Genomic DNA, 14751 nt, shown 5'->3' on the forward strand with positions numbered 1-14751 from the left:
CCATGGAGGTCTATGGAAGAACAGGGATGTGTTCTGAATTATTCAGTTCTAGTTTGCTATAAACTCAGGCATTCTTCAGGGCTGGAGCACTCTTCCCTCAAGGCTAGCACTGCCCATCAAATGCCTTCTTTCTAAAATTTGGAAGGCCATACAGTCGTCCTGCTCAAATTGTTTTCTCTAAGATGTTCCCAAAACACCAGAATAGCAAGCATAGGATGAAAATTTGAGAGAGGCTGCTTCCATTGTTATTACTTCCAGATGAGCTTAGCAATTTGGTTTTATCACAAGGGAAGCACTGGAGCCTTGTTATGGGTATCTTGTAAGACAGATGCTTTTTGACACCTGCTGTGAACTAGTGTTGCTTAAAAATAATTCTCAAACTTCTCAGTCAGATGAGTCAGAAGCTTCCAGGCCCTGGGAACCTCTGTACAGCTGAGCCAGTTGCAGGGCTCACAAAACCACACACCAAATCTGTAACAGATCTTGCCACGGTTAGTCTAGGCTTCTGTTGCTTCTTGCAAACTTCATTGAGTGACTTCTGTAGTTTCCAGTTCACAGGATCAAGCATTGCAAAGCTCAGCCCAAGTTTAGCACAGGAATTGCTGTCTTTCTTTTATGCAAAGGGACTTGAATTTTCTTTTCTTTTTCAATAGAGATTGATCCTCCCAAGGACCTCCACGTATCAGATGTGACTCAGTCTACTGGTGTAGTTACCTGGGCTCCTCCTGCAGCACAGATTGATGGCTACACTCTGACCTACCAGGGTCAAAATGGCACCAGCAAGGTACAGTGAATTCCTTAGCCCTGCAGAACTCACTGACATCACCCTTATGATTATGGCCTCTGACATTTGACTCTTACGGGTATATGGACCACAGGTAAATAATTTTGAGGTGGAATCCATGCTATTATTAGCCTGGGGAGGCAGAGCCTAAGGAAATGTGCTACTTTATGAACAGAAGCTGTGGAGAGACTCTGTGACAGTGGATACAACTTTCCAGCAGATCTTCAGGATGCAGAGAACAAGTTTACTGCGTTACTTTCCCTTTCTAACTTGTTACTACATGAAAAAGCAGCATTAACCAGGGACACAGTGTCTTCAGTATTTTAACAGTGTTTATTGAGACCCCGCATCAAACCTTCCTCCTGAGGAAATGGATTTCGTGTCTTAAAATATGCAGCTAGTTTATGCCTATCTGAACTTGACAAGAAAAGCCTATAACTAGCTACTGAGTGTGAGGCACTGTGGTCCAGAAAAGCTAAATGTTGTACAGAGTTGGGTTGCTCTTCAGTTTCTTTTATTTGGCAGGAAGTGCAGCTGGGTCCTAGAGAACAACAGTTTGTGCTGGAAGGACTGGAACAAGGAACAAAGTACACTGTGTTTGTGATGGCCTATAAGGGAGATCACCAGAGCAGAAAGACAGTCGGTACTTTCTCAACAGGTAGGATTTGGTCTTGGGTGTTGCACTTGCTCCATGGGCTCTGCAGCTGTTGTGTCTTATGGTTGAGGTTTGAGAAGGAACTCCTGTTATGGGAAACAATGTGATCAGAAGCAAATTGTCTAGTGAGTTGAAAACTTGTCTTCTGGCTGGGTTCTGTTCTAAGCCACACTGTCCAGAGCTTTGGAATCCCAATAGGATAATGCAAGAGGAAATTGCCCACACTGGTCAATGCTTCTGGCAAACCCTGCTGGTCAAGTGCAGGGCAAAGCCTCCTGGTGAGTTGCCATTGGGCAGGAGAGAAGATAATGGGCTAGGAATTTTTCAGCACTGTCACAGTAATGATAGGCCAGCAGTTGTATAAGTACTGTTGTGGTCCCAAGTAGCTGCCAAGGTTGTTTCCAGAGATCAGGAAATGTATGCCTGGATGCCAGCAAGTCAAATGTTCTCATGCCTTGATGTGGGTGCCTCTTATACTGAGCTGGTCCTCACAGAGGCTGCCAATTGTGGGTAGGTTGTGAGATGTGGAGAAAATGCCTTTTTACTGGCATTTACCCACTTTCACAAACCAGGGCTTCTCTTTCTGCTCTCGCTGTGACCTAAGGCAGCGTCTCCTGCAGCCTCTGGTGACCCCATCCATGCTCCAGCTTCTGAGCAGTGGGGAAGGCTGCCAACAGCTACCTGCTGATGCAGCTGGGCACTTTCTTTTGTGCTCTTCCAGTACTGTTGTCCGTAAGAGATTCCTAGGGGTGTGAGATGGCTCCTCCAGCTTTGCTCTCTCTTCTCCCAGTTAGCTTCCTCTACCCATACCCTGCGGATTGTGCCCAGATGCAGCAGAATGGAAACATCTCCAGCGGCATGTACACCATTTATCTCAGTGGCAATGGCAGCAGGCCCATGCAGGTGTACTGTGACATGACCACTGATGGAGGCGGGTGGATAGTGAGTGATTCTCTGCTACTTTTTATTTATTTATTTTTTTTAATGAGCGTCAAGTGAACCTGGTAGTGGGCTTAGCTGATGTTCCTTTTTGTCTACTTTGCTGTATTCCAGCTCCTCCCGTGATGGAGGAGCATGTTTTAGGAAGGGAGTGGATGCTGTTGTACCCTTTCAGACTGACAGTAGGAATACTGTGGAAGGCTGGATGGCTCAGAAACAAGGGGATGCTGAACTTTCATTGCTTGGTCATGAATGTGACTCAAGGCTTATATTATTGCTGACTGAGGCAATGCCAGTTTGATGTTACCTCTCGCTACCTGGGGCACACGAGTTGTCTATGAAAGTGCAAGGCAAGGTAGTGCAACTTAAAAGTCTTTTCTAATGAGTTGACTAAGCTCTGTTATCTCATCTTGACCACTGTGTAAGGCTACAGTATGGAAAGTTAATGCAGTTCAGCTGATGATCGTATTTTAACTGCTAGAACTGTGAGCATGCCCCTGGATGGAGAGAAGCTGGAGGCAGAAACACAGACACTTTGAGGTGGTGAATTTGGATAGGAGTGAGATAATGAATCTGAAATTCTCTGATAGCTGACTCCCTACACAAACAAATTAAAATATCTTTATTCACTTCTTCACCTTTTATTTTCAGTGATCCACTGAAACAAATTGTGTGTTACTGCCCGTGGCCCACAGATTCTGATGAAGTTTAGAAACCTAGGTGTCCCTGTGGGTTTTGACCCCAAGCCTGATTTGTCCAGGTGCTGAGATCAGACTGGGATTTTTGCTGCCCCCAGGCATTTGTGGAAAAGTGCAAAATTTGCACTACAAAGTACTCACCCCAGGTGCTTCTGTGCAGTCAGAAAATGGCAATGAATCCACGTGTACCCTGCTCAGTTGCAGCATACCTTTTCACTAGATGTATCTGCTCCCAAACACTTCACCTCTCTGCCTGTACTTGGATCAGGATGAGGATTTCTCACCCCCACCCTCCTTGACTTTCATATGTCTGCCATGAGCTCTCACTCAGCAACCCTTGCCTTGCAGGTGTTTCAGAGGCGGAGCACTGGTGAACTGGATTTCTACAAACGCTGGAAAAATTATGTGGAAGGCTTTGGAGATCCCACTGGGGAATTTTGGCTTGGTACAGTACAAGGGTGTGACTGCTGAAGAGCTGAAGATTCTCTTTGTAGAGGCATTTAAATGCTGAAATAGTCAGACCCTGCTGAGTCTGCAGTCCTGACTTGTCAGCTGTTATGTCTTTCTTAGAAGTGCCATTTAAGCCATGAGTATCTCTGAAGGCCAGCTAGGTCTTTCCACTGGCATCTTTGGTATTTATAACAGTCCCAGAACAAGGCAAACTCTGGAAATATTTATTTCAGGCATGCATGCTCCTATGCAAGGAGGAACAAAGACATTGTGTTAATAAAAAAGCACAGTCTAAGCTATTACACAAAACGTAGTGTGCTCAGTTGTTTTTTGTTAGATAACTGCTTGCATCAGAGAATCCAGCCCTAAATAAACCAAGGTCTTTGGGGCAAGAGTCTTTGAATGTTCTTGGAAAAATACTGTTGTACAGTCTGTCCTGTGCTGCTTTAAACTGTTTTTTTTGTTTGTTTGTTTTTTGTTTTTTTCCCCTGACATTGCTACCTCTTGCCAGAAAATGGGGTAAGACAGCATAAACTTGGCACAATGTCATGACAGCATCAAGCAATATGGGAGGCAGGCAGGAAATAGCTGATTGAACCAAAATGGCTACGGGGTGAGATTCCAGGACTGCAAAGGTGAACAGGCTTTTCCCTTTTAACAGTAGTTTTCTTCTTTCTAGGTCTTGACCAGCTGCACAATCTCACAAGCAGCAGCCCCATCCACTATGAGCTGCGGGTGGATCTGCGGACAGCCAACGAGTCTGCCTATGCTGTCTATGACTTCTTTCAGGTTGCCTCGAGCAGAGAGAGATACAGGCTGTCTGTGGGAAATTACAGAGGCAATGCTGGTGAGGAGTGCCTGAGACTTGTTCTGTCTGCTCCGTGCAGGGGAGCAAGTGCTGGGATTTAGGTATTTGTTTTGCCAGTAGTGTGGGAGCTCATTAGTTCAGGTTCGATTCTCTCTTTCTGAAGAGAGAACTCTGTATTTCCCAGGAGGACTGAGGAGGTGTCCTCCTCCAGGCTTGTCTTCTGCTGAGGACAGGATTAAGCTGTTCTTTCACAGGGAAGAGAGCTGCTCTGTGACCCATTGAAACAACAGCTGAGCAGGCAGACCCGAAGTATTTTCATGAGATTATCAATTAATGGGGGAGCAACTTCTGGGGCTCCCCAGATGAGAAGTGCAAAGAGAGTGGCTTTTGTTCAGAAGGAGGCTTTGCTAAGCAGTAGTAATCCTGGTGCTGGCTTCTGCCACTGGTAAATCCTTACCACTGCTATTGTGTCCACAGTCTTCCACTTATCCTTTGTTACCCTGCTGCCCTGAGATTGAGATCTTCAGGCCCAGAGGATCCAGTCCATGAACATGCCCTCTATTAGCAGCCAATTAGAAATTATTTTCTAGATCTGTTGTGTGCCATTGCTTTTTTCCTGATAGGCCTTCTATGTTCTGCCTAATGAAGGCTGCATAAAATGCTCAGGCTGAGCCACTGCACACCCTTACTCTTACCCATGTCTGTAATCCTTTCTCTTAGGAGATGCAATGACTTACCACAATGGCTGGAAGTTCACGACGTGGGACAGAGACAATGATGTGGCTCTCAGCAACTGTGCTCTGACACACCATGGTGCGTGGTGGTACAAGAACTGCCACTTGGCCAACCTCAATGGGAAATATGGGGAGAGCAAGCACAGCGAGGTGAGTGGCAGAGCTTTGTGTGACTGTCAGCTCTCTTCTCTAGCCTGGGAAAAACATATGGAGGGGGAGTTGCAGCAGGACAGGTTGCCCATGCTATTTGAACTCATTTTGTTTTAAAGGAGAATGACCTATAAGGAAGCTCATGGATTCTGCTAGAATCTGAAGGGCTTAAGCTCACAACCTGCTTCTTGTGGTGGACAGAGACACCTAAGGTGGAGCTGTCTTAATTTTAGGGAGGAACAGGGAAAAGAAGTCTAATGCTTTCAGTGTGTTCCTTGGTGCACATAGCCTGATTTTGTGCTGGAAGATAACTCAGTCCTGTTGAGCTTCAGATTGGATGGATAGAGAATTTAGTTTTGTATTAGGAGCATCTAGAATACTGACCACTGTTATGGTAAAAAATCTGTGGAAAACAGTGTCTCTATTTGTGGGAAGATTAAATGGCATTAGAAGGGGCAGTGCAGACTCCAAACACCTGGTCTAGGTGTTTTACTAAAAGAAATCATATGGTCTTTTTGCAGGGGGTGAATTGGGAGCCATGGAAGGGTCATGAGTTCTCCATCCCTTTTACTGAGATGAAGATTCGTCCTCAATCTTCTAGTAATGAGTCAGTCTTGGCAAGGAAGAAGAGATCTCTACCAGGAAAAAAGAGGAAGATCAGATTTTAAATTGTCCTCTGTACAGGACAGCACCCAAAGATTGGTAATCTTTGGTATTTCTTAACAAAATTAGGTTTGGATGACTTTCTCCAATACTTCGGAAGCAGCTGCTGACCGGCTTGGACCCAGAAGTCTCTGAATCTGCAGCCCAGCCTGTTTCCAGCCTTTGGAGGTCCTGGTGGGTGCTCTGTCAGAGACTGGGAGGGGACTTGTGGGCGGCATGCCACTTGTAGCTTTCCTGGCTGAACGTGACAAGGACCTGCTTGATCCAATGTATGCAACTTTTATGAATTGTTCATAAAACAAGCTTTAACACATGTTATTGTTTCTCAAAGCCCAGCTTGCTGACTCCTGATTTCTGTCCTTCTGACTTCTGTCCAGTTCAGACTTCAGAGAACTTCATTTTGATCTCAATGAAAAACGAAATCTTTCTGATTTGCATTAGAGAGCTTTTCTGAGACTGTTTCCTCCCACATCTCTTGGTCAGTGGTTCTCTTTTCCTTTCCCCTCATCATTTGGAGTGCAGCATTTCTTACTATTTCTCCAATCAAGGCACTGAGATTTGGGAAACGTTGTCAAGCTGCTGACAACAAGCCTCATTAACGCAGACAAAGTATGTAGTCTGGGTTCCTTAGCCTCCATTATAACATCTTTCCAGGGTAATATCCTGATATATATTTAGCTTGTTTCTTCTTATTTCCCAGTCAAAGAAAAGCTTTAGGAGACATGCAGTAAAGGAATGTTCACACTCCCAGGTGATGCCCCAAAGAAGGTAAATGTAAGGGCTGCACCCCTCCAAGCATGTCTCACAATCACAAACCTCTGTATAATCTTTGCTCGATACAGACTGCAAAGAAAATTCTCCATGTGACCATCCCATCTGCCACCCTCTGCTTTTTCATTAACGGTGTAGATAGATAGCGATGTTGAAAAGATAATGTTTGTCATTTAGCCCTAAAATTAGCATCACAGAACTAAGTGGATCTGCACACTCTCCCTCAGGCTTTTCATTCAGGGTGTCTGGAGATTCAGGTAGGCTCCAGTGGCTGGTTTCACATTTAGCTGTTGTCTTTTGGTCTGAGGGGAAAAAAAAAAAAGTATTTCTTTCTCACCCTGAGCAGATATTTAAATTCTGGACCACCAGCTGCATACAGGGGAGAAGTAGGAGCTCACCAAATGATGCTTACTTAAAGGCTTGCTTGTCTGAGCAGATTGGAACATGATTGTCTATGCTTTAATGGCTTTTTCTATCCCAGTGCTAAGCTGACTAATACATTTTAAGGAGTCCTCAGACTCTGAAGAAGCAATAATATTGCAGATAAAGGAGGTCTTAAAATATTTCTGTCTTTCTTGCTTTGAGTGTCAGAATTATTATTCTTTCTCAGTTTGAACTAAGCTTTATTTACAGAGGTGGAGCAATACCCAGGCCTGTAACATTGCAGAGCAATGTGGAAAAACTAGTGCTGTGAAAATTAGTTCTCTGGAATTTCCAAAATGGGGATGGGATCTGTGTGATCTCTTCATTACTTGATACTGCAAAGAAAGTAACTGATCTTTGGCTGCTAGGATTTTGCTGAGGTGAGCTAACCAGGGAGTTGTCTCTCACAAGTGAGGTCTAAATTCTTTGTTGTACTTTGATTTCCATGCTACTTGCATGAGTGGGCAGGCAGAGACTCAGCAGAGCTGCATTGGGCTATACTTAGCCCGTGGCACGAGGGAAGGAGGAGAGGAAAGTTGCACTTGAAGTTGCAGCTCTTCTTAAGAGCATGAGGGAAGGAAATGAGAAAGGGAGGGGAAGAGAATTGTGCTTCGTGCTCAGATGAGGGCAGATTTCACTTTGTTGGTCAGCTAGAGGGCAGGTGACTAAGGGGGACCTGGGGATTAAGTGTTTTACGCTGAGCCTCTAAAAGCAAACCTATGCTCTAAAAGGCAACAGATGTGATCTCTCCCAGCAGCATTTTCATGTGCACACTGCAGAGGCAAAGCTCAATTGCATTCCAAACCTGAATTTTACCTGGGAGCAGAGAATATTCTCTTAAAAAGGCTGAGCTTTGTATTTTAGAATGAAAAGAAAGTGAGGCACCTTACTAGCAACTTTTGAATTGGCACTTGTTTCTCTGAAGTACAGGCCTGTCTCCGCTAGGAAGGGTGGTCAGGGACCACTGCTTACATGGGAAGCCAGTATTTCCAGACAGCCACAGGATGGCATCCTCTCTTCGTGCTGCTTTAGGAGAACCAGTCCTGTATCCAGCTGGCCTTCACGGAAAGATGTTTTGAGGGCTAATCAGACTGTATCACAGATTTAAAGGTTAGGACTGCTCTGATAAAGCAGTTTCTTTGACTGCAGGAGCGGGCTGGTCCGATTTAAAGACTTGATCTTCTTGGAGTAGTCCCATTTAAAAATAATAATAATAATAATAATAATAATAAAATAAATAAAAAAAATCACATCCTCCTAGTGCCCTTGTTTTGTTGCTATACCCAACCCCTAATGCCTTAGGGCCAGAACAACTTCTCAAAGCCTCTGTCTTGCTGGGAGATCACTTAAGTTTTGTAGACAGAGGGGTTTGCAACATGCCTGGGGCAGAATTTGAATCCTAGAAAGATGTGCTGTCTTGGCATCACTGAGTTGACCAGGACTATGCAGCTGATGGGTCATGCAAACCCAGCTCTATCAGGGACTCAGTGTGGCCACTGCTCCATCCAGAGGGCTGGACTCTGCAAAACGCTGCTGCTGGGGAGAGGTGGCTGCTTTCTAAAGGCATTGGACTCTGAAGGGTGTAATTCAGTATTCACTGGGCCACAGGAGGAGAAGATGGGAGTGTCTTACCACACTGGGCACTTGGTTGGAAAGTAGCCACCCTACTTCTGGTTGCTGCTTCAGGCTTCGTTGGCTGAAGAAATAGAGGAATGGTCATTGAGAATCGAATTCTTCCCTCCTAATGGGACTTCAGGGACTATATGGGGCAATTCTGGCACCCTTTCAATCCCTGGGGCTGGTCCAGGGAACAATCAAAAATTAATATCAGCTTCCCCCCACCCCCACCTCCTCCTGCCAGTCCTTCCCAGAGCTCTGTGCCTTTGTGCAGGACCTTAGTGCAGCATCCAGGTGAGAGACAGTTTTTATTTTCATTCATTTTCATGGAGGGATTACTTAGTGGTACAGATGCCCACCGTGCCATTTGGAAAAACTCTGCTCCTTTTGCATGCCTGGTGCAGACAGCTACGAGGAGCTGCAGACACCACGAAATACTTGTCTGATAGAAATCAGCTGGGTTTCACCCTGTGCTGCAGAGCCTTCACACAGGGGAAAAAAAAAACAAAACCTTCCTTGCAGCCTGAAATGCTGCTTTTCTTCTTCCCAGTACTTTTTGCCCTGGGGGAGAGGAGCTTGACTGTGTTCATTAACAAGGTGAGGCTAATAAATTTGATTAAGCTAAGCTGTTTCTTTAAGAAAACTTCAAGCTGCACAGCTGTCTGCAGGCAGAGAGGCACAGCACATCTGACCACTAAGCCCTCCCAGCGTCTTATCTAGGGCCAGGGAACAGATACAAGAAAAATTTCCCCATGAAAATAAACACAACTGTTAGAGGCACAGCATTTGTTTGCAGTTTTAGAGTCATTTATTTTTGTACCAAAAAAAAAAAGAGCTAGTAAAATGTTTTTTTTCTTTTTTTTTTCTTCCTTGTTGCATGGACTCTTTAGGAAAAGGCTGATACTGAAGTGCAGTTGTGGGGAGGCAGTGGTGGGGGGGGGGGTGCAGCCGTGTTTCCGTACCATGCTGCTCTCGCCTTCGTGCTCAGATGGCTGTCACCCTGCTGATAGACACAGCTCTCTTGCTTTTGTCTTGAGATGCAGTGGTTCAGTGCATGGTTTGGCCAAAACTGGGGAAAAGTACCTGGGTGGGGGACGGATGTATGTGTGGCAAAGCCTGAAAGTTTTCTACCATTATACATCGCTTCCTGTTTCGGAGGAGGAGGGAGTCGCTTATTTTAATGGTCACAAAGTAAACTGGAATATAAGGCACATATGGGGGCAATTTGAAGCCCTTGTGTGGTGAGGAGCCTTGAGGCTGTCATCAGTGCAGCCAGACAGAGCCAAGCCCCGTGACGTGATGTTAGCATCACCACCCTGCTGGTGTTGCACAAACTGGGATGGGTGACATAAGGAACTGCCAGGAGCTGGTGGCTTTGCCAGGAAGAGAGATGAAGGAGATGGAGAGGGAGATGAGTGCAAGGTCCAGTCCCAGATCTAGCTGTGCTGATGGCCATGCAGCAGCTGGCAGTGGTGTGTGCTCGTGGGTCTGTGCGTGGCCCTGATGTGTGACATGGGGAGGACTGTGCTGGGAAAGTGTCTGCTGCTCCAATAGCAATTCAGTGCACCAAGCCCTGTAACAGAGGGGCCTTTGGTCCTGCTCTTTAGTAGTCATTCAATAAATAACTTTAATAGCCATAGCTAAGCTGTTACGCAGCGTCAGCTTACGTCTCCGCTCCTGCAGTAGCATAGAGGTGATGCAGCCTTTGCTGCAGTATGGTGGGCTCTTTAAAAGCAAGTCTGTACAAAAAAAGTCTTTTAAGGAAGATTTTTTAGGTGCTGGTGCAAAAAGGGCTGGTCTTGCAACTTCCTGACTCCTTCCTGCCTCTAGGCTGAGTGGCAGCATGGCCTTCTGCTTTGCTGCCTTAGGCTGGGACTTGAGGTTTCTGAGGTTGGGCTGAGCGCATCCTGCGAAACTCGTATTGCTTTTGATTCGGGGTGGAGGGCCAGGATGTCTGCACTGTACTGTAATGCTGCACTCAGCTTGCCTTGCATCTTCAAGGTGAGAGTGAGCGTGGCCTCATGGTGGCTCAGCAGGCCGTCTGTCCTTTGCAGAGGGTTTCACCTTGGTAGGGGGGCATAAACCCATGTCTACAGGCCTTGCTCTGTGCCGGCCCTCTGATACCCCACTGATGGGCTCAGCCTCTTTTCAAAGTCACCATAAAGCGGCAGCATTTTGGGCATCTCCTTGTAGCACAGCTGGAAGGACTGGAGACATCAGAGTTGGTCACTAGATAGGCAGAGATGGCCTCTTGTCCAGCAAGAGCAGCTTGGGCTGAGCCGAGATCCACAGGTCCTCCTCATCCTTCTTCTTCTTCTTCTTCTTCTTCTTGTTCCTCTCGGCCTGCAGCTGCCCGTTGCTGCTGGGGCTGTCCCTCTTCCTGCTCTGTCTCCTCCAGTGGGAGAAGCAGCAGTGGCAGCAGATGAAGATGGACCCGATGAGGACGACGAAGGGCAGGCCCAACAGCACCGCGAGGCAGACGGTGTTGAAGACGCCCTCCTTGTGCTTGGTGCGAACAAGTTCCAAGATGGAATTAAAGAAAGAGCTGATCTTCTGCTCCATGCTGGCTCCTGGGCAGGATTCCTCTTTTATGGCTCCTCAGGATATGTTTGACTCCTGTGAGGAGCTAACAGGCTCCACGAGCTGCTCTGGATGGTGCCTGCAGAGACAAGAAATCACTCAGATCAGGTGCCTGCGCCCTCGGCATGTTTTTCTTTTCCTCAGAACTGCCAGCACAGCCAAAGCCTCTGCAGGGCGAGAGGTCTGTGCCCACAGAGTCCAGCCAGGAATCACAGTATGGAGGAGCATTCAGGTGGGTGAGAGCCTGCAGGACCCAAGCAGATCACCCACGGCTCAGCGTGGGACTCTGGTCCCCAGAAAGCAGCCTCTTGCCCCCCAGGGACTGTCTGCTTGAGAAGCCTCCGTGACTCACCTGGGAATTGCTCCAAGGCTTGGGCAGGGCTGAGGAGCATTTTTGTGGCATGATGTGAGGTTTTCCTCCCCTTCAAGGAGGGAGAGATGCTGTTGAGCCCCAGGTTTTTGGGGAAGCCCTCCTGCAATAGAGGCGGCCAGGGTAAAGGAGCTGCTGCCTCCACTCCCAACCACCCTCTGGTCCTGCTCGAGGGCCAGGCAGAGCTCCTGGGGGTTTTAAGCCAAGAATTTGGAGGTCATTAAGTTACGGATTGTGTAGGTGGAAGGTGGAAGGAGCAACATCAGGCTCAGAGAGCATGTTTCACCCTGATTTGGCATTTTACATCGGTGTCTCATTGCTTTGCTTTGCTTTTGCCTTTAGGAGTCCAGCCCCACAGTCTCTCAAGGGAATATTGAAACCCCTAGCGTGCACCACAGGGGAAGCTGAGGCACAGCAAAAAGAAAACTAAGACTTTCACAAGGCAGCAGATCAGATATATAGCCAGACATATGCACAAAGGTGTCCCAGAGGAGCCGCTCACCTTCACCAGCAGACCTAAAGTGAAGGGGAGAAATGCTAATCAGAGCATTTCTTTGGCACCTGAACTCTGTTTGCTGTATCCACTAAATTGCTGGTTCTCCTCCTCTAGGGAGCAGTGGGAAGGGCCCCAAGCTGAAGCCTCCATCTCTACAGTGCTGCCCTTCCCTGCTCATGTATCACTGCAGTGGCACCTGCTATCTCCAGCTACCCCTGCACCAAGCGTTTGGTTTCCTGCAGCACTTTGGGTGCACGCACACCCAGCCCACCTCCTACCAACCACCAAAGTTATCTGATCCATAAGAAAAACCGTAAGAGCCCGACAGCCTGCAGCACAGCACCTGCGACCTGCCAAGAGGAAGCAGCACCGTGGTGGGCAGGCTCCAAATGGCAGCTCAGAAGCAAAAATCCAGTCGCTGCTCCATTGCCTACTTCATGCACAGGAAAAAGGGAATTAAAAAAAAGCTTTGTTCCCAGTAGGGGTAAGAGAAAGTCCCTGGGTGCTCATGGTGCTTCCTGCTGCCCACTGCACTGCAAGCAAAGGGCATGGAGGAGTGCAGGGAGCACTTCTTTGAGCTGTGCTGTGTCCCAGATTTCCTCCTCTCTGAGACCATTTTTAGTGCAGATGTCGTAAGGTTAAATGGCCGTACAAATAAACAGAGCAGCTTTCCCTTGGCTTGAATCGTCTGCCTGAAGCAGGTTTGCCATTTATCCATAAATATCCTGACAGCTTGCTATCCAGGCAGGAACACTGGGATCCTATGATGCACTTCATTCCAAAAAGCTTCTAAAGAAAAAAAAGAAAAGAAAAAAAGCGAAAAAACAACCGCCTCAATTTCAGACAAAACAGGATGTTCAATTTTACTCCTGCCCTAAGCCGCTTCATGTTTACTGCCTGTAAACTTCAGGGGAGGGAAGGAGGGCTGGGACTTCCTTTTAAGCTCATAATTAATTGTTTGCAGTAAAAAAAAAAAGAAAAAAAAAAAAGGAGAGAGTCCTTTGAAATATTTCCACTTGAAAATGGATCTGAATGTGGGGAAAAAGCCGTGGTTGGCTGTTTAGTCTGCAGGGGGAGGCTGGCAGCTGGGACCCCTACCCTGCAGCGTGGGACAGCAGAACCAAGGGGTGATGCATCCTTGCAGGGCAGGCAGAGGCACGGCACCCAGCACGGCAGCCAGGCTGCCTTGTAGCACTGCTGCTTTTCAAATGCCTTTTCTTTTTGGTGCGTGCATCGCCTTTTGTGTTGTGGATGAAGAGATGCCTGTGAGCTACATGAAGGGGTTCTTCTGTTACTAAATAAATAAATAGGAGAGAGGAGAGCAGGAAAACGGGTGCCTTGTTGAGCCTGAGAGTGCTGGGGTTAGCCGAGGCCACCCATTGCTAGCTCAGCGCCTGCCTTCCTGCACGCAGCCCTTCCTTCTCACTGCTTTTTAGGAAAGTTTAGTGCTGCTGCCCCGTTTGGTGCTGCAGCAGCAGCATCTCCCTTTGGAGAAGGATGGAGGGGCAGAGCCACATCCAAGCTGTGATCCAGGATGGGTGTGAGCGTACACAGAGCTGCCGGTGGGAGGTCGGTGTGTTTCTGGGCCAAGAACCATCAACTGGGCCAGGAGGCACTTGGAGACAGGGCAGTGTCTGGGAGGGCTGCTCAGCCCCTGCTAAAAGCACTCTTTGTGCTGAGGAAGTGTTGGCAGAGTATCAGGAGGAGGCTGACAGGAGAACTGGCTCGGGAGGTCCTGCAGTGGGGTTTGGAGCTGACGTGTGTGCCTCTCCTGTTGGGGTTATTGGAGGTGGGTGTCCAGCACCGCATCCTTTAATCCACCTCAGCTGGAAACAAGCTGGTTAAGGACGGGAACATCTCGTCGTTACAGGGGAGGGGAAGCAAGCTGGGGGGGCACAGGCTGGGCACAGGGAACCCAGCACACGCTGCCTTGCTTGCCCACATCCGCGGCACAGCAACTGCAGCCGTGCAAGGAGCTGCAGGGCCCCTGCAGATGAGGCCAAGGGCTGGGAGTCACCGTGCACCAAGCCAAGGTGCAGTGTGTCCCAGGTCCCCTGGAGCCTGTGAGCTCCGTGACGCAGCCGGGTACGCATGCGGAACACCGCCAGTTTTCCCTGTTTGCACCTGCAGATTAGAAGGCAGCGGGGTGAAGCCTGAGCCGTCGCAGACCTGGAAGTGGTGAGCAGCAGCAGCAGCAGCAACAGCAGCCCCGCCGTCATCCGCCCGTTCAAACGCTGCAAAGCCGCCGCACGGAGCAGAACTTCACCCCGTGCCCCCAAGCGCACGGCTACGGCCCGGCATGAGCGCTCTCGACGCGGCTGCTGCTAACGGGGTTAAAGCGAAAGCACGGGCTGAGCTGCACGAAGCACAGCACGGACCTCACCCGGCACTGTGCCACAGCGGCCACAAGACCCTCTCTGTGCCCACACCAATGTCATCAGGAGCCCCGCAAGCGCGGCTCCACCTGGCTCAGCCCCGGAGCCCAGCTGCCAACCGGGGGAGTCGACAGCACCTCCTGCGTCCGTGACACCGTCCCTTCCGAGGTGGCAGCCGCGGTCACCCCAACACCTCGCACCCCCATCCCGCACCTGGGCACCCCGCAGGCGGCTCCCG

The 14751-nt window shown here is 48.4% G+C and overlaps 2 protein-coding genes across 2 annotated transcripts; one reads left to right on the forward strand and one right to left on the reverse strand.

Annotated features, from left to right (window-relative positions):
• Positions 1-308: 308 nt before the first annotated feature.
• LOC104909306 (tenascin-N-like) lies at positions 309-9518 on the forward strand. The gene is made up of 8 exons (XM_010715937.3): positions 309-312; positions 654-784; positions 1310-1442; positions 2230-2381; positions 3425-3521; positions 4206-4373; positions 5055-5218; positions 5740-9518. Exons 1-8 carry the CDS (start codon positions 309-311, stop codon positions 5884-5886), a joined length of 996 nt encoding a protein of 331 aa, XP_010714239.1. The 3' UTR covers positions 5887-9518.
• A 45-nt stretch (positions 9519-9563) lies between these two features.
• Positions 9564-13050, reverse strand: KIAA0040 (KIAA0040 ortholog). The gene is made up of 2 exons (XM_003208518.4): positions 11625-13050; positions 9564-11351 (listed from the first exon to the last, which is right to left on the reverse strand). Exon 2 carries the CDS (start codon positions 11252-11254, stop codon positions 10922-10924), a length of 333 nt encoding a protein of 110 aa, XP_003208566.1. The 5' UTR covers positions 11255-11351; positions 11625-13050; the 3' UTR covers positions 9564-10921.
• Between the last annotated feature and the right edge of the window lie 1701 nt (positions 13051-14751).

Source organism: Meleagris gallopavo, chromosome 10 (assembly GCF_000146605.3).
Source record: "Meleagris gallopavo isolate NT-WF06-2002-E0010 breed Aviagen turkey brand Nicholas breeding stock chromosome 10, Turkey_5.1, whole genome shotgun sequence".
NCBI lineage: Eukaryota > Metazoa > Chordata > Aves > Galliformes > Phasianidae > Meleagris > Meleagris gallopavo.

What these genes read in the sequence shown, in the direction of transcription:
- LOC104909306 (XM_010715937.3), top strand. An exon ending in CTGATGGAGGCGGGTGGATA is followed by an intron (nt 2,382 to 3,424) that starts GTGAGTGATTCT and finishes CTTGCCTTGCAG; the next exon opens with GTGTTTCAGAGGCGGAGCAC. An exon ending in AAATTACAGAGGCAATGCTG is followed by an intron (nt 4,374 to 5,054) that starts GTGAGGAGTGCC and finishes CCTTTCTCTTAG; the next exon opens with GAGATGCAATGACTTACCAC.
- KIAA0040 (XM_003208518.4), bottom strand. Translation starts at nt 11,254, where the DNA reads ATGGAGCAGAAGATCAGCTCTTTCTTTAATTCCATCTTGGAACTTGTT.